The sequence below is a fragment of the Bos mutus genome, chromosome 17 (genome assembly GCF_027580195.1).
Source record: "Bos mutus isolate GX-2022 chromosome 17, NWIPB_WYAK_1.1, whole genome shotgun sequence".
Taxonomy (NCBI): Eukaryota; Metazoa; Chordata; class Mammalia; order Artiodactyla; family Bovidae; genus Bos; species Bos mutus.
Window position 1 is genome coordinate 42,673,302 of NC_091633.1, and position 19,467 is coordinate 42,692,768.

A 19,467-nucleotide genomic window follows, 5' to 3' on the forward strand; every position below is an offset into this window, starting at 1 on the left:
GCTCATCCAAAGTTTAGTGTTTTAGTATAAAATTATTTGCTTTTGGGGATACAGAGATTAAATACATAGCCTTTTCTTATGTAAATTAGTTGTAGTTATTGTATGGGTTCTAAGTTAACTTTCTATTGCTTATAAATATTGTGGTTGTCATTATGAAAGAGTTTGCTTATTTGAATAAAGCATAGTATTCCTTGGTCAAGCACTGTAAAGTTTCATTTTATGTGCTTAAATTCAAACTAGTCAAACCTGTGTATGAAATTGTTATTTTTTTAAATTTAAAAATTCCATGTATGCATCTCTAATGTTTAATTATCCCCTGAGGCCTTGGTAATTATCCCCTGAGGCCTTGGAGTAATATATATAGTTTTCTTTTTTTTAAATAAAATTTTTTTTCCTGTGTTCTCATTTTCTTTTCACAAAACTGTATTACTAAAGTTTTCATTTTAAAGAAAGATAATTTGACCTTTTTCCCCTTATTTGTTTACAAGAATAGTAAATGATAAAACTTGCTTTTGTGGGAGATGGGGATCTGGTTGTAATACTAGGTAATACTATGGGTAAGGCACTGGAACTTCAGAGATGAGATATGATGATACTAGAGCAATATTTTTGGTATGTAAGTTCATTGAGTTAGGACTCTGCCTTTTTCATTAAATACTAGATGAAATACTAGATGAATAAATGACTCATTAAATATCTCCACTTGGGCTTCAGGTGCGATACCTAGAAGAAGAAAGACCTTTTGCAATTGAGCAGGTTACTGGGATGCTGTTGGCTAAGCTTAAAGAGACTTCAGAAAATGCTTTGAAGAAACCAGTGGCTGACTGTGTGATTTCAGTAAGTTTTACCTCAGTACTGAACACTCTTGAATCATATTTTCCAGTATATTAATGTTATATGGAAATGTTTTTCTTCCCTTATCTAGTAAATAACCTCCAATTTTTTCATTCAGGAATGAGTTTCCCATAAAGTTAATTGTGATAATCAGCTAATCTTTAAAGAAAAAAACTAATGTATGTGATTAGTTGGTGATTGCTGTACCTGCCACTTACCCTTAAGAATCTTTCTAGGTGGCGCTTAAACATCCCAGCTTCAGGGAACCTTAACACTTACATCAAAGGTTGAAAATGCCCAGTTGGAAATTTGAGATTGTGTATATTCTGTATCCGGAAGAAAGATCCTTTTTTAAAAATGATAAATTAGATGTATTTAACATGTATACATAAATACATATGCATATGTATACAAGTTTTGACATATGCATATACCCGTGAAACATCATCACAGTCAGTATAATAAACATGTTTATCACCCCTCAAAAATCAACTTAAGCTTTTAAGGTAAAAATGGTTTGTATATAAGGTGAAAAACATGGTGCTTTGATATACATGATGAAAATGATCACTGTAGTCAAACAGTACATCTATCTCCTATAGTGACATTTTTTGTGTTTGTGTGGCAAGAGTACCTGAGATCTACTTTCTTAGCAAATTTCAGCATATAATACAGTATTATTAACTGTAACCATGCTATACATTAGATTTCTAAAAGTTATTCTACATAAATAAAATTTTATACACTTTGACCATTGACTTCTGATTTCCCCCACTCCCCTATCCCTGGTAACCACCATTTTATTCTATCCTATGAATTTGACTTCTTCAGATTCCACATATAGGTTAGATCATGCATTATTTTTCAGAAAGAAAAGATCTGTCTTTTAAGGATTCTTAACATTTAATCATTTACCCTGTCTTTTATCTCTTGAGATCCCGCTATATATTGACAACTAGGTTTTAAGTTACATGTTGTCACCTAAATGTGAATGTATTCTTAGTACTGTTAAACTTGGCTACAGAAGTTCAAGCCTCACATCATCAAAAGAATGGAATATTATGACTTTTCAGTGAATTTAGTAATTATGTCAGAAATTAGTATCAGAATATGGCATTGTGAATTTCTTGGCCATTATTAACTTTGTAATTAGTGCACTAAGCCTGTGTGAACTATACAAGGGGAATTTTTTTCTGTTTATGTAGTCATATCTCTCATGGCTAAAAAAGCACCTGGTACATAAGTTCTCAGTGAATATTAAGTGAACCATAGCTTATAATGTAAATTTTTATCAGAAGGATAGTACCAAAATCAGGATATACAGACTTGTCAAAATTCAAGTTCTTTTAGTGTTATCATCTATTAAATGAAATTTCTGAATTCAGAAAGCAGTTAACTTGAAATTGGAAGAGTCCCAAGTCATTTTGTACATGAATGTACTCAGTTTTTTATAAATCTCTAGACCAAAGGAAAGTGCTTCTTACTTTGATAATACTAAGTATATGTAGTCTTAATTATGTTTTAAATTATGAGTTTATTTTTAATAGAAACATAACTTAATGTTTTTTGGTGATTTATAAAGAAACACATGCTCATCGTAAGCCCCTGCACCTGCAATATAGTTTCCTCTCCCTTTGGAATATAACCATTGTAATCATTTGGGAGTGTATTCTTCTAGTAGTACATACACACACAAAAATGAAATCATGCTATACGTACACCCCCTTTTTTTTAATGTAATAAAGATACTATTCCATGACAGTTCAGATTGATCTGATTCTAACATCCACATCAAATTTCTTTATGTGGATATAACATATTTAACCAATCTCATTTTAACAGACTCTTGGGTTGTTAATGTTTCATTATTAAAATATAAACAAATATGTATTTTTATAGAATAGACCAACATGAGATGGATTTAGGTGAACATATTTTTGAAATTCTACAGTATTCCTCTATTTTACTAATTGCTTTAAATTTGTGTTCATACTTTAGGTCAAAACTTTTGATATAGCAGTTGACAAAAAAAAAAAAAAAAAAAAGGGCTTCCCTGGTCACTCAGATAGTAAAGACTCTGCCTGGAATGCGGGAGATCTGGGTTCGATCCCTGTGTTGGGAAGATCCCCTGCAGGCGGGCATGACAACCCACTCCAGTATTCTTGCCTGGAGAATCCCCATGGTCAGAGGAGTCTGGGAGGGAACAGTCCATGGGGTCACACAGAATTGGACACAACTGAGCGACTAAGCACAACCTAAAAAAAAAAAAAAAAAACACAGTATTTTTTCTCATTTATTTAATTAGAGCATCATTTATTACTTTACGTAAGTTTTGGTGTAATTATTTTCATTTTCAGTTGATGAAATGTTTAAGTAAAATGTATTCCAATGAACTAATACTCTTGATTATTGTTTTGCAATACCAGATTCCTAGCTTTTTCACTGATGCTGAGAGAAGATCTGTGATGGCTGCAGCCCAGGTTGCAGGTTTAAATTGTTTAAGGTTAATGAATGAAACTACTGCAGGTGAGCCATTTGCAATTTGAAAATCACTGTCATTAAAATATTATTATAGTTTTTTCCTAATTAGTACAAGGCATTTATTTTTAATAACTCTGTAATGTCCTGATATCTTATAAGCTTATCATTTTGGAGTACAGCATTTTGGCAGAGATTAAACATGTCTTCCACTGACTCTTGGGTCATTAACATTATAGGGTAGAAAAAATAAAACATTAACCAAATTGTGAAAAGCTATTTTACTTTGAAGCTAACTAAAATGTAGTATCAACATGACTTATTTATTGTTTTCCAAGCGATGGCTTTGCTAATCTCATTCTTTGTTCTTGCATAGTTGCTCTAGCATATGGAATTTATAAACAGGATCTTCCTCCATTAGATGAGAAACCAAGAAATGTAATATTTATTGATATGGGACATTCTGCCTATCAGGTCTCAGTTTGTGCTTTTAACAAAGGAAAACTTAAAGTAAGTAAATGATTTGCTGTATTTAATTTAATGGTTAAGAGCATATAAGACTAAATTGAGAACTGTAATGCATGGATTTAAACCCTGGTTCTGCCACTTAAAAACTGTGACTTTGAGCAGGTTATGTAACCTCCCCAAATCTCAGGCTCCTCACCTGAGGATATTATCAGTAAGTATCTCATAGAATTTTTGAGGATTAAATGAATTAAAGTTTATAAGATGCTTGGAATACCATATTGCGGTTATTACGTGTTAGCTATTTTTTACTAGTGTTGAGGTGTTTGTCACCTATCAGGGAGCATAAATTACATATTTATAAATGTACATAGGAAACATTTTCTAAAATGATTCCCATTGTCTTTAGAAGCCTTTCTATCCAAGAATCCTAATCAAAATTTTCTACAGTGTGGTTTTATTTATCTCTCTGTGCTTATCTTTTTATAGCCTTTGGTTTTATATTCATTTCTACATTAATTCTCTTACCCAGACTTACACACACTCTCTGTCCCTATTACACACATGTATAGAATTTGCTCAGAAGATTAAATGCTTTGGGTTACCCAGAACCTTTTAGAGCCTTTTGTGTTGAAGTGTATATTACTATATTAACATCCTTGTAATCATAAAATTAAAGGGAAATTACTCATAGTGAATATAGGAGTCTGTTCACTGATTCTCCATGTTAATCTGTGGGACGACAGCCCCTTCAGACTATGCTCACATCCTACTGTGATGTTTACCACTATTCCACCACCCATCCTTATGCAAAAGGCTGAAACACACCAATGTGGAACTCTACTTTCTGGCAATTACTATTATAACTAGATTTTTACCCTCTGCCACAGGGAGATAGACTAGATGTCTTGGTTCTATGGTTTCAAGAGCTATATCATTGAAGTGTGTGACTTTTCTGCTCCTTTTCTATTAGACTGCTTAGCTGAGGCCAGTTGTTCAACAAGCTTATTAAATTCTTGTCTCTCCTCTTCATTTTTTTTTAATTTTCTTTTTTGGTTCCTTACATGCTCTTTTGTTCCTTCTATATGTTTATAAAAATAGTCTGGCTTTTTAGGGGATTGGGGGCAGTAATTCTTGATTTGTAAATTTGTAAAACATTTTTTTAAAACTTTTTTAAAAGCACTTTTTGTTTTGTATTGGAGTATAGCCAATTAACAATGTTGTGATAGTTTTGGGTGAACACTGAAGGGACTCACCCATACATAAACATTTATCATTTCTCCCTCAAACTCCCCTCCCATCCAGGCTACCACATAACAAACACTGAGCAGAGCTCCATGTTTGATCAATTAAAATATTTTATATTTAATCTTTGGATTGGCTCTCTTGGCTGTTTTGTCTTTGGTTACATACTTAGGACTCTTTCTTTGCTCTCTTAAGCTTGGTTTTTGGCCCATCTGTTCAGTGCTGTTGTAGAACCAAAGAATGTGAGATAATGAACTTTTAGTCATTGCAACTCAACTTTTCAGAATTAAAGTTACTCTCCCACATAGGTATATAGATCTATAAAGGAGATAATTCAGAATGGATAAATACGTTGGCTAAATATAATTAATATAAGTGATTCCAAAGTTGGCACACCTGTAATTTTTGAAAAATTCTTTGGTTTTAATTTTAAAAGGTTTTTTCAGGGAGGTTTAATTTTTGAAAGCATGTAATATTTCTGAAAATTCAGTTCTGGTTTTTCAATTAAACAGGTCTTGGCTACTACCTTTGATCCATATTTGGGTGGCAGGAACTTTGATGAGGTTTTAGTAGACTACTTCTGTGAAGAGTTCAAGACAAAATATAAGATAAATGTGAAAGAAAACTCTCGGGCCTTGTTGCGTTTATATCAGGAATGTGAAAAATTAAAGAAGCTAATGAGTGCAAATGCATCAGATCTTCCACTGAACATTGAGTGTTTCATGAATGACCTTGATGTTTCTAGTAAAATGAACAGGTACCATGTATGTTTTCAATTGAAAAGTGTTTCCTCATTTTATGTTTGGATTGTGTCTAATTTTTTTCATTCTGTTATTTCAGAAGATAGGCTCTATTTTTGTACCCCCAAATAATGACTTTTATTTCATTTTCCCACAGGGCTCAGTTTGAACAATTATGTGCTTCCCTCTTAGCCAGAGTTGAACCACCATTAAAAGCAGTAATGGAACAAGCAAGTAAGTGAAAGTTCCTGAACTAACCATCAAAACTGTACCATGGTGTTACTTTAATGGGGTAGAAATTTGTAAAAGCAATAAAAAAGTCATGTGTTTTTTTTTTTTTAAGGTTAGTATTTCTTATTTTAGAGAAGGAGTTTATAACTCATTCTTTATTCATAAGACAAGGGCCACTAGACATCAGAGTTTATGAGAACTCATCCTGGCCCATACTGTTTACATCATAAAACTAATGCTAGTTATATTTGAAGGTATTTTTATAAGTAAGTTTTTAAAGATTGATCAGAAGTAGAAGTGAGAACATGACTGCTTTTTGTTAAGGTTTTTCATGACCAATTAAAAACTAGTTCCTATGGGGATTTGTGAGGTAGAAGTTAGAAAAAATGAAGGACTCTGAACAGTTTCTTTAAAGTCCATGAAGTGTTTGTCTGTTTTATGGTCACTTCATCATCTGGACCAAGTACAGTGCCTGATGTGTAGATAATAAATATCTATTAAATTTTGCTTTTTTCCAAATTTATTTTTATTTTCTTTTTGTTCTACCTTGTTTTGAGTAAATTTAAAAAATTCATTTTTTTAAAAAAGTACTTTCCAGAGTCTACTATTCACATTTTTTATAAAGACTGTCTTAATTTTTGAAACATTTTCTTTTCCAGACTTACAACGTGAAGACATAAGTAGTATAGAAATTGTAGGGGGAGCAACACGAATTCCTGCTGTGAAAGAGCAAATCACTAAATTCTTTCTTAAAGACATAAGTACCACATTAAATGCTGATGAAGCTGTTGCAAGAGGATGTGCATTACAGGTATGATTATTAGTCTTTATTTTGCCAGAAATATGGTGATAGGCCTCAAAGAACTTTTTAATTTCTTATCTGGTCCAACCACTCAACAATTAGCTAAAGTGGTGTTGGAGAAAACTCTTGAGAGATCCTTGGACTGCAAGGAAATCTAACCAGTCCATTCTAAAGGAGATCAGTCCTGGGTGTTCATTGGAAGGACTGATGCTAAAGCTGAAACTCCAATACTTTGGCCACCTCCTGTGAAGAGTTGACTCATTGGAAAAGACTCTGATGCTGGGAGGGATTGGGGGCAGGAGGAGAAGGGGATGACAGAGGATGAGATGGCTGGATGGCATCACTGACTCGATGGACACGAGTTTGAGTGAACTCCGGGAGTTGGTGATGGACAAGGAGGCCTGGTGCGCTGCGATTCGTGAGGTCGCAAAGAGTCAGACACGACTGAGCGACTGAACTGAACTGAAATTAAAATTATTCCTGATAAATAAAGGTTATGTCTATCCAATTTGTTTTTAAGCTGTCATAGGACTCTATGCCATTAACTACACTGAAGACATTTATTTTATGAATTCTTGTGTTTATTCCTATTTAAAATTACTTTTTTGAGATTAAAAAATATTTTACATAAATTTTTGTAAAGTCACAGAAAGAGTGCGCTGACACTTTAAAATTTTACTAGTTATTACCAAAAACCCAGAAATTTTTTAAATGGAACAGTTTTATTATAACAACTTTGTTAAGCAGTCATGGTAACATGGGGTATGTTTGGCATTTTTCTATTTAAATATGGTATCCATCTTATTTTCAGTGTGCAATTCTCTCACCAGCATTTAAAGTGCGTGAATTTTCCATAACAGACATTGTTCCTTATTCAATCACATTAAGATGGAAGACCTCTTTTGAAGATGGAACTGGGTAAGTTACTTTTAAAGCCTTGGTTAGAGCTTATCAAAATAAGAAATTGAACCTACTTTTCTTTTTTTTGAACCTACTTTTCTAAATTAGAGGAATTTATACTCACTGGAAAAGACTCTGATGCTGGGAGGGATTGGGGGCAGGAGGAAAAGGGGACGACAGAGGATGAGATGGCTGGATGGCATCACTGATTCAATGAACGTGAGTCTGAGTGAACTCCAGGAGTTGGTGATGGACAGGGAGGCCTGGCGTGCTGTGATTCATGGGGTCGCAAAGAGTCGGACATGTCTGAGTAACTGAACTGAACTGATACTCCTTAAACTTGTCAAACACTTTATTATTTTAGAAACAAGGAGAATATAAAAACATGATATATCTGTAAACCATGAATGGCATATTTTTAGTTAATATGTTAATATAAAAGTAAAACATTCTCAGTTTCAAATATAAATCACAGTATAGAAATATAAAAACTTAAAAAAACCTCTATTTGCTATACTCCAACTCTCTTAGCCCATTTTATTGAGATAACTAATTATTTTAACAGCTGAGTATATATTCTCCTGGAGGAGGAAATGGTAACTCACTCTAGTATCCTTGCTTGGAAAATTCCATGGATAGAGGAGCCTGGCAGGCTGCAGTCCATACGGTCACAAAGAGTTGGACATGACTGAGCACACACACATGTATCTATCAAGTCATTTTCTTTCAATATCCAAACAAAAACATGTACTTTTAAAATATTTACATGATCATGTGTATATATCCATAAAAATTGCTTTTTCAAATATATATCACCTTTCCATATCAACAGACAGTAACTTTTCAGACAATTGTAGGTGCCATAATTTAACCAGTATATTGTAAAGTTATGTTTTTCCTGTTGTAAGCAAGTGCTGTTAGGACTATCTTTGTACATATCTCCTTGTTTGGTTGTGTTTGATATATCTAAGGTAACTATGTAGGACTGAAATTGAGCCAGAGGGTTATGAACATTATTTTAACTAATATTGCCAAATTATTCACTAAAAAGAATATACCAAGCTATATTCCTAATAACATTGTATGAGATAATTATTTTAGCTCATTTTCTCCTGTATATTTAAATGTAACATTCTAATAGTAAAGACAATTAGCACTTTGTTATTTTCATTTCTGACTGTAATAAGCTAGTCTTTCTGTGCTTTGACATTAGCATTTCCTTTTCCATGAAGTGCCCAGCATTTAAATTGTTTACTTTCCTTCCAAAATAGAAATCTGTATTTGATACTATATTTGACTTTTTAGAAGTACAGTTTGTATAATAAAGTAAACCTGTATTTAGGTTTTGAAGTTGCTTTTAAGATTTTGTTCTGTGTTCTACACATTCCCTAGAACTTGAAATTTTTGTGCAAAATTTAAAAAATATGGATTATCAACCTAATTGGAAGGTTTTGCAGGACATATGTTAATGTCAACTTTGAGGCAAGAAATATTATTTTTTAAAGTTAATTTCAGTTAAGTGTAGTATAAGTGATCCAAAAAAATTTATAAGAAAATACATTGCAAGTTTAAATATATTCTAGTGACTACAATAAGAAAGTAGAAGGTATTGGTAGGATAGAGGTAAAGGTCCATAAAAGTGACATTTTCAAACCATACATAAGTAATAGGATGATGGTATGCTGCTGCTGCTGCTGAGTCGCTTCAGTCATGTCCGACTCTGTGCGACCACATAGACGGCAGCCCACCAGGCTCCCCCATCCCTGGGATTCTCCAGGCCAGAACACTGGAGTGGGTTGCCGTTTCCTTTTCCAATGCAGGAAAGTGAAAAGTGAAAGTGAAGTCGCTCAGTCGTGCCCGACTTGTAGCGACCCCATGGACTGCAGCCCACCAGGCTCCTCTGTCCATGGGATTTTCCAGGCAAGAGTACTGGAGTGGGGTGCCATTGCCTTCTCTGAATGGTGGTATACATAATAATAAAGAGTGAGTTTCTGGGTCACTATAAACAGTAGTTATAAGTCATTTCTGTTACACTGTTTAAAAAATAGGAATTGTTTTTGTAGCTTTTAAAGCTTCCTGTAAGAGAAAATACTATAAAGGGCATTGTTACATCAACTGAAAAACTTGGAATTTGGTTTATAGATTAAAGTTTTAAAAGTTTATAAAGTAGATAGCTGTACTGTGGTTATATTAGAGAATGTCCCTGTTAGGAAGAATACCTTTAAAAATTTTGGGGTAAAGAGCCATCATGTATGTAACACCCACAGCTTGTTCAGAAAAAAAAAGTACACATACAACTGTGTGTGTGTGTACTCAAAATGATGAAATAAATGGGTTAAAACAGTAACAAATTTAGGTAAAAGATATACAGGTGTTCCTTATCCTTGTTTTATTTTTGTACCTTTCTATGAGTTTGAAATTATTTCCAATTAAAAGTATTTTTAAGGGAGCTAGAATAAAAAGGGTTACATATGATAAGTGTTTTAGAAACTAATCGACAGAATTTGGTCCTCAGATGTGAACAACAACAACAAAAATCCCTATAAATTGGCCTTAAAATATACCTCCTCTCAGGTAATTTTTCCCATTTTAGTATGAGAGAATTATCTGTTACTATGACAGACATTCTAAAACTTTGAGCCATAAACTTGTCAAAATTCATTGTATGTTTATTTGTAGCAAAACCAATAATTCTTTTTCTTAACATTTGTGCAGAGGTATTTAAAATTGCTGCTTATGAATTAAAAATGAGATGGATTCTGTGATTAGGTTCATAGGAAGCTCTCTGTTTAACTGTTTTCCCGCTCCATTTTAGGGAATGCGAAGTATTCTGTAAGAACCATCCTGCCCCATTCTCAAAAGTCATTACTTTCCACAAGAAAGAACCATTTGAACTAGAAGCATTTTATACTAATTTACGTGAAGTGCCTTATCCGGATCCAAGAATTGGTAAGAAAACTCCCAGTTTTTTGTTTTGTTTTTTTTTCCATAAAATTTAGCCTCTTAACAGTATTTGAATCGAGGAAGCAAATTAACTTTTCAGCTAACCCAACACTGGATTTTTAAACAAAGATAGTCGTACTTTTTTCTAAACATGCACTTTTTGGTGCTTAGAGTTTTATTTCTGGATAACTGCAGGTTTGAATATTTTTAATTCATTTTTAACATCTATATTTAAAATGTTCTGTAATTGGCTTGAGAGGTTGGATGATGGTTATTTTTTAATGAAAAAGCTAATCAGTAAACTTGAATATGTAGTCAATGCTGTCAGACTGACTACATATTGTGACTTTAAACTCATGTTCAACACACTGGCAACAACTAGAATGAGTATTACTGGTTCGACCCACGGGCAACAGATAGAATGAGTATTACTGGATTAATACGAAAGTGAAACTAGGAGACTAATATCCATTTCAGCTGAGTTATCTTTTTAGAAGATACCAAAAAAAGTATGATTTGTATCATTTAAAAGAAAATAAAATTTTAAAATTTTCTATATGTGCTACTTTTATTGATTAAAATGAGGACAGTATTAATATTTCAAGTACATTATTTAAAACAGTAGAAGTAACTATTGAAAATGGTATTAGTTTTCTAGGGCTTCTATAACAAAGCACCACAAACTAGATATTTCAACAATAGAAATGTACTGTCTCACAGTTCTGGAGGCTGGAACATTCAAAATTAAGGTGGTGGTGGGATCGATTCCTTCTGAGGGCTGTGAGGGAAGGATCCATTCCAGGCATTTGTCTTTGGCTCATAGATGGCCATCATCATGCTCATGTGTCCTTCTCCTCTTGTGTGTATCCATCTCCAAATAAGGACACCAGGTCATTGAATTAGAGCCCACCAATAACTTCACTTTAACTTGATTAGTTTGTAAAGACCCTGTCTCAAGATAAGGTCATTTCCTGAGGTTACTGGAGAGTAGGCCTTCAACATATGCACTGGGGCTAGAGGGAAGGTCACAATTCAACCTATAAAAATCTGCCTAGTATTCTCTCTTTACCATGGAAACATTATATATTTGAGATTTTTTTCTAAAAAATAAAATATCAGATTTCTTTTTCTCTTACTGAGATCTCCCCAGAGCAGGTATCAAACCCATGTCGTCTGCATTGGCAGGTAGATTCTTTAGCACTGAGCTACCAAAGAAGCCCTAAAACACCAGATTTCTTAAACTGAAAAAATTAGTGTAAACTAGGTAGTAGTGACTGTATAGCTTAGCAATTTTGTTATAGGCAAGTTCCAGGAAAAGGAAATTTAAATTGCTTTGTGAGTTACCAAGATGATAATGATTTGCACAGTTTATAACAAACAGGTAATATGTATTTGGTTTTAAATTTCAAAAATTTAATTTTGCTATTTTGGTCTTAGTATGGCAATATTGTAAAACCTAAAAGTGATATTGCCTTCAGTCAAGATTGTGCTTAAGATCCTTAACTCTCTTTCCTGTCACTGATGACTTGGGGCAGGTTGTTTAACCTTTTGAGTCTTTTTTTTTTTTTTTTTTTAGTTGAAGGACAATTGGTTTACAACCTTTTGAGTTTTTATTTGTACCAGGTTTATTATATTAAAAAAAGGTGATTGGGGGAAATGCATGCCCCACAATAATTAATCAGAATATGATCATAATTTTAAGATGTTTTTTGCCAACATTTGAAAATGATCATAAAATTACTGAATGAATGAATTGAATGAGTTAATCTGAGGCCTATGTTCTGATCAAAGTTCTTTTTTCCTTAAGGGAACTTTACTATTCAGAATGTTTTCCCACAATCTGATGGTGATAGTTCCAAAGTTAAGGTTAAAGTTCGTATTAATATCCATGGAATCTTCAGTGTGGCTAGTGCATCTGTAATTGAGAAGCAAAATATAGAAGGAGATCACAGTGATATTCCTATGGAGACAGAAACTTCTTTTAAGAATGAAAGCAAAGATGATGTGGTATGTGGAAATACTATTTTTAAAAGGCTCCTCTAATAATATATACAGTGTCTTAATTATAACTCTTGTGTGTGTGTGTTCAGTCGCTCATTAGTGTCTGAACAGAAAAACGTGCTGTACATTCAGTAACATTACAATAGATTCTTGATAGTTTCTTTATGAAAGAGTTAATGTGACTCTAATGTTGTGTTGGCTTAGTATCAGTGAAAGAATCTTAAGAGAAAGTGATTGTATTCCATTACATAAAGTTTTCTTCTTTTTATATATAGTATTTGTAAGTTACTTTAAAGACTTTGGTTAGATTTTTTTCAAACCATAATTGGGTGTCTGCCCTCGATTTTTCATCTATTTGTGCATGTTAAGAGTGGATTTTAACATTTTAAATTTCAAGACAGTTTCTCCCATTTTTAAAAGTTGTCTTTTTGTCTGTTTTTACTAAAAATTACTGTAAAATCTTTTCTTTCAGAATGATCAGAATTCTACCACTACTTCATTTAAGAAGTGTGGCATTTTCTTTCATTTTTCTTCACATGTATTATTTTCCTGTTACATCCTTCCTTCCTTGAATTAAGGAGAAGGAAATACTGTCCCAATATGTTGGTAAGGATAGTCAATTTTCATGAATAAACATAAGAATAATAGGTTGAAAAGTTAATTTTCTTAATTATGGTTTACAACAACTGTGATAGACGTGTAAATTTAATCCATTAAGATTTAGTTTTACCAAAATTTAAAGCATTCTGTATTCTTTTTGGAGTAAGTTCTTTTACAGCTGTTTAACTTCTTCACCTCTTTTTCTAAAAAGTCTCTGTGTAATGTTTTAGACCTTGAGTTTTCTCTGTGTAATGTTAGTGAATCCCGGGCACTAAAAACAAGGAGATTGTGGCACCCATTTTCCACCTCTCGCATTTCTTATATGCTGCTTCTATTTGTATGTGGGCTTGAAATCCAGTTCGCCAGCCCTTTAGGATGACTTCTGAATGTGTACTTAAAAAACTCACTTGTGTATAAAATGCATGAATTTATAGCATCTGCTTTGGGCACTCAGATTGATTTGCTTACAAGAGTGTTTTTGGCTTACTAGAGAATATTTCCAGGTACTTGGTGTTCCATATAAAGTATTTCTTCCAGTTGAGTGAGATGTTCCTGAGCGTATCTTCTGTAATTTATATAATCAAGGGACAAAAAAAAGGTTACTGACATTATGGGTCATATAGTTAGCATTGTCGGAGAGCACATTCACATATATCATCTCCTTTTAAATCTCTACCTTAGCCGATATAACCCATGTTGAATAAATTGTAGTTTATTTCCTTATTCTTATTTTCTGTGTAGAAAACATCCTGTGTACTGTCTTGCTTAGTGGTTCTCTCTAGGACTTTTTTCTTTAATTCTATATCCAGAAGTTTAAAAGCTTAAGGTTTGAATACTATCATTAAGCAGTCTCTCCCTTCCCCCTCCAAAAATTCGAGTAGAGTGAGTAAATTCGAAGTAGACCCTGGAAGCTAATTATTTAAGCTTTAGAGGAGAACATAAGACAGTAAGATCGTTTTTACTGTTCCTCGTTGCTGACATTGCTGGCAGATGAAACCTAGGTATGTATAAGTGAGCAGCAGTAGTTGTTTTTGTTTTTTTTCTTTGCATGCAAGTTAGTTTATGAGAGATTATGTTATGGGCCTCATTTTTTTCATTAAAAATTAAGATATCTTCAATTTTCCTAAAAAACTGTAGCATAGATTGCCAGCTTTTCTTCAGTACAGTAAAAAGATGTCTCAGAAAGTGAACACTTTTCTTCTAGGTATTTATAACTATGTGGACATATTAGGGGAGAAGGCAATGGCACCCCGCTCCGGTACTCTTGCCTGGAAAATCCCATTGATGGAGGACCCTGGTAGGCTGCAGTCCATGGGGTCACTAAGAGTCGGACACGGCTGAACGATTTCACTTTAACTTTTCACTTTCATGCATTGGAGAAGGAAATGGCAACCCACTCCGGTGTTCTTGCCTGGAGAATCCCAGGGACGGGGGAGCCTGATGGGCTGCTGTCTGTGGGGTCGCACAGAGTCGGACACGACTGAAGCGACTTAGCAGCAGCAGTAGCAGGACATATTAGGAAGGTATCACAACTTAGGCTTCATTACACAGTGAAGGATCAAAGAGACTATCATACCGTAATTTAACTGATCCTCAACTGTTCACCATTTAGGTTATCTTTTTATCTATTTTTTAATTCAAAATGTCTGATTAACTTATATGTACCAGGTACTGTCCTAGGCACTGAAGATATATTGGGAAGCAGGATAAAGAAGGTCTGTCCCTTACATTCTAATGGAAAAGCACAGGCAAGAAGCAACAGGATATCATATAAATATAAAGGAAATTAATAGTAGGAGATGTAATTAAGTAATGAGGACAGCAGGAGGAAAGAGGAAAGCTAGCGCGAGAAAAGGCAGAGTAAGGAGCAAGGTGCAGGTAGGCGTCCAGACAAAGGGAATAACAAGTACAAAGGCCCTGAGGGAAGGATACCTTTTTTGTTACAAAGGTAGCTGATAATAAGATATAGAAAAGGGGAGAGTAACAAGAAAAAGAGATTGAGAAAGTAGATCACAGGACAGATTAGATAATAATTCTGGATTTTAAGTGCTTTTTATTTATTTGTCAAATAACTAAAAGTACCTAAATTTTGTGTTTAAATACAGCAGTGAATAGAAAAACAGTCTCAACCCTCATGAAGCTTAAAATCAGAGAAGCCAAGTCTAGAGGCACTTTTATTAACTTTCCCACTAGGCATAATATTCCTATGAATCTTCTTAAAAGTATTTTAAAAGATTACCAAATTACTCTCAGATCAACTGTTAAGATGTACAAGTTTCTCCTTATTAATATACCTGAAATTGGGATGGATCGTGCAAATGACATTATACATTCACTGTTGCCTGTGGCAATAATCATGAAAAGTTCTCATCATCTGTACATGTATGAACTTGATTATTACTCCTCATGGCATGAGTTGGCAGTTGCGACCCCTTGACATTAAATTGTATAAGGACCATTCAAGAAAGGAATATTAGTCTTGGTTGTTGTCTGAAAATAATTTACTGATTCCTTCTGGTAAAATACAGAAAAAAAAAATCATAAAATTTGTAGAATAGGTATCAGTGGCTTATAAGAAAACTTAGAGATGATACTGGAGCAATTTTTAAATAAATAGCTGGGCTACTAATGTTCTTGATAGCACAAAGGACAAATATGTATAGAACAATTCAGACATCATTAACTGAATTATGTGATTTAGATGAGTTGGGTTATACATGTGAGAAAGTTTTAGAAATACCTTAACCAAATTAATTGATTTATTTTTTTCTTTAGAGATAGGAATATATATAAGTATTAAATTTAAAATGCCAAGTGATAAAGTATTTCAGCCTTAACTAGAAACATTGTTTTCTTAGTATTACATGAAATAGTTAATAATGTATCTGTTGTCTCTATCTGCATTACCCCAACCGGGCACTGTAACACTTTTTTCACCTCTTCTCCATCATAAGGTTGGGAAAATTACAGAGTTGGAAGGAGGTAGGGCAGGGAGCAGTGGGGATGGAATTTCAGTTCTTGACTTAACAAAGAACACTGCTCTAAGTTTTCGTCTAACATGTTTTTCTCTTTGGGCACAAATAAGCATTAGCCAAGATAACCTTATGGACATTATATGTAATAATGTTTAACTCCATGTATATCTGAACACCTAAATTATCGCAATTCCTGAGTGCCAAACTTTCTTCCTTTTAGGAGGATAGTGGTGGGTAAGATTAAGGAAGACCAGAAAAACCTAATACTTGTGATTTTTTTGCCAAGTTGGGAATCCATTTTGGCAGTCTTATGGCTTGGAAATTTGTCTTTCAGGTTTAAAAAAAAAAGTAAAAGTTTACATTTGATAATTCAGAGACATCTACTTTGACAGTTTTTATGTATTTGAGTATTTTCCTAGATTTTAAAAATACAATTTAATTTATGTGTAATACATAAATTTTGTATCTTTTTCAGTTTATTTTCCCACATTAAGTTCTTTATGAACATTTTTTGTGTAAAGTTTAACATTCTTTTTTTTGGTCAATCTTGGTTTGTGAATTTGACTTAAGAACAATTTTCCATGTATTTGCAGTTATTTGGTCACGGGTGAAAAATAAGATTTATTCACATAGCATCAAATAGATCTTTTCATTTTACTTACTGTCAACCTGAGTATTTATATTAATAGTTACTCCTATTTCAGAAACAGTGAGCTTCTACTTTATTATCTTCACACATGTGAAAACAGGCTTGAACTCTTAAGATATGCTGTTCATTACCAAAAACAGAAAAAAGAAAGAGACTAGAGATATTGTCAGTTACTTATTTTCTTTGCAGGATAAAATGCAGGTTGACCAAGAAGAAGGAGGTCATCAAAAATGTCATGCTGAACACACTCCAGAGGAAGAAATTGACCATACAGGAACCAAAACAAAGGTTTGTTCCACTATTACTGTGCTTAATTGCTCAGTCTTGTGTGACTCTGCAACCCCATGGATAGTAGCTTGCCAGGCTCCTCTCTGTCCATGGGATTTTCTAGGCAAGAATACAGGAGTGGGTTGCCAATTCCTTCTCAGGGGATCTTCCCGACCCAGGGGTTGAACCCGGGTCTCCTGCTTGCAAGCAGATTCTTTACCATCTGAACCACTAGGGAAACCAGTATACTATTATTGTGGCTGTGTCTTTTTATGTCTTTTCATTAACTTTTTTTTCTCATTAAAAATCATACAATCTCAGAAAATAGAAACTAGAATAGGACAAATGAAGAAAACTTAAATTAGCAATAATGCAGCACCTCAAAATTAACCACTCTGTGGTGCATGCTGCATATCATAAAGCATTCTTAGTGCAAAAATTATATATTTGGAAGTAAAGTTTTAAAGGATAAATAGCTATTAAGAGTCATTATTTTACTGAGAAAATGAGTGCTGATAAAAGAGAAGGGAGAAATACCATGCACCAACCACCCAGATGGCTGGCTACAGCTCTATACTACCATCTTCGACAGATTTTTCTAACCCAAACATAATTTAATTTGGGATGGTTTGTATAGATTTTTTTTCCAAAGGCTGTAAAGACTTGATTTTAAATCTTAGTTTCTCAAGCAATATAAAACCTGAAACCTATTTTTCTAAATTTTTTATTTTATTCAGTGTTTCGTCTTTATTCAACAGCTCTATTTAGACATAATTTACATATCATGCAGTTCTGCCATTTAAGAGTGCAATTCAAAGGTTTTTAATGTACTCAATTATGTAATCATTATCACAATTTTACAACATTTTCATCACTCCAAAAAGAAACCCCACCCATTAGCAGTAACTCTTTATTTCCCCCCAAACCCTCCCCCTGCCAGCCCTAGTCAGCCACTAATATTTTTGAATTATACACTTGCCTGTTCTAGACAGCAGTACAGTATGTGATCCTTTAATGACTGGCTTCTTTTTGCTAAGCATATTTTCAAGGTTTATCCAGGTTGTAGGATATATCAGTACTTCATTCCCTTTTATGGTTGAGTAATACTGTATCATACAGATGTATACCACATTTATTCATTCATCAACTGATGGACACTTGGATTTTTCCTACCTCTTGACTTTTATGAATAATGCTGTTTTGAACAACCATATACAGGTTTTATGTGGATGTATATTTTCATTTATCTTGTGCTCATACCCAGGATTGAAATTGCTGGGTCATATGATATCTCTGTGTTTACAATTTGAGGAACTGCCTATTTTCCAAAATGGCTGTCATATTTTTCTATCTTGTCAACCATGTATAAGGATTCCAATTTCTCTATATTTTCACCATCTCTTATTTTCCTCTTTTATTTTTTCATTATAAGTCATCCTAGTGGGTAGGAAATGGTATTTCATTGTGGTTTCAGTTTGTTTCCCAGCCCAGGATTTTTTTTATGTAGAAAGATTTGGTGTATACAAGAATGTAAAATACTATCAGTATTAAAATAATATTTTTAAGGTATGGTAGATAATAGTTTTGATTTTACTTTGTTTCATCAGAAATCAGCCTCTTAAATCTATTTTTAAGCTAGAGAAACTTATACTTCTCTTACATTTCTTTTGCAGTCTGGTCTCTCAGAGAAACAAGAGCGACTGAACCAGAACATTAAAAAAGGGAAAGTCAAAAGTATTGATCTGCCTATCCAGAGTAGCCTGTGTAGGCAGCTGGGCCAAGATCTCCTCAACAGCTACATTGAAAATGAGGTATATAAACCTGAATTGATGTTGAAATCGGTGGTGGTGTATTCTGAAATTTTTTTGTAGAATAATCATCCCTCAAATTTAGGGAACTAGTCTATAACTCGTAAGAAATTATTAAATAGATTATTGAATTGCTTTACTTTGGACAAAATGCTGAGCTGTATTAGTGTCATGTACAGTTGTAGCTTTCACCTTAGTTATATGAAAAACATGGCTTGTCTCCACTACAGAGAAAGGCCTTTCCAGCACTAATAATTCTTACCCCTTTTATTGTATCTTAACAGTAGCACACTCAGCAGACATTGTATAGGAAAGTATTACCAGCTCCCCTCTTCAAATGTGTGGTCCTTAAAGATTAAGGTTCAATTCAGAATGTCTTCTTACTTCCATTTGATACTTTTTTAGAAACTGTTGTCATTCTTCAAATTTTCTTTACATGTTTATATGTTTCATTTTATACTCTCTTGAGGAAAAGAGTTTGGTTTCTTTACCAATAGTTGTGTAAAAAGTTGTTTTTTTGTTTTAATTT

General features: G+C 33.5%; 1 protein-coding gene across 1 annotated transcript in view; it reads left to right on the plus strand.

Moving 5' to 3' along the window:
- Positions 1-19,467, plus strand: part of HSPA4L (heat shock protein family A (Hsp70) member 4 like) — a 58,290-nt gene that overhangs the window by 17,245 nt on the left and 21,578 nt on the right. Inside the window, exons 4-14 of the mRNA XM_070386503.1 lie at positions 715-837; positions 3,261-3,360; positions 3,689-3,822; positions 5,535-5,779; positions 5,920-5,996; positions 6,653-6,804; positions 7,607-7,713; positions 10,511-10,644; positions 12,446-12,645; positions 17,053-17,151; positions 18,804-18,941. Of these exons, the coding sequence (XP_070242604.1) occupies positions 715-837; positions 3,261-3,360; positions 3,689-3,822; positions 5,535-5,779; positions 5,920-5,996; positions 6,653-6,804; positions 7,607-7,713; positions 10,511-10,644; positions 12,446-12,645; positions 17,053-17,151; positions 18,804-18,941 (1,509 nt within the window). The remainder of the gene's footprint in view (positions 1-714; positions 838-3,260; positions 3,361-3,688; positions 3,823-5,534; positions 5,780-5,919; positions 5,997-6,652; positions 6,805-7,606; positions 7,714-10,510; positions 10,645-12,445; positions 12,646-17,052; positions 17,152-18,803; positions 18,942-19,467) is intronic.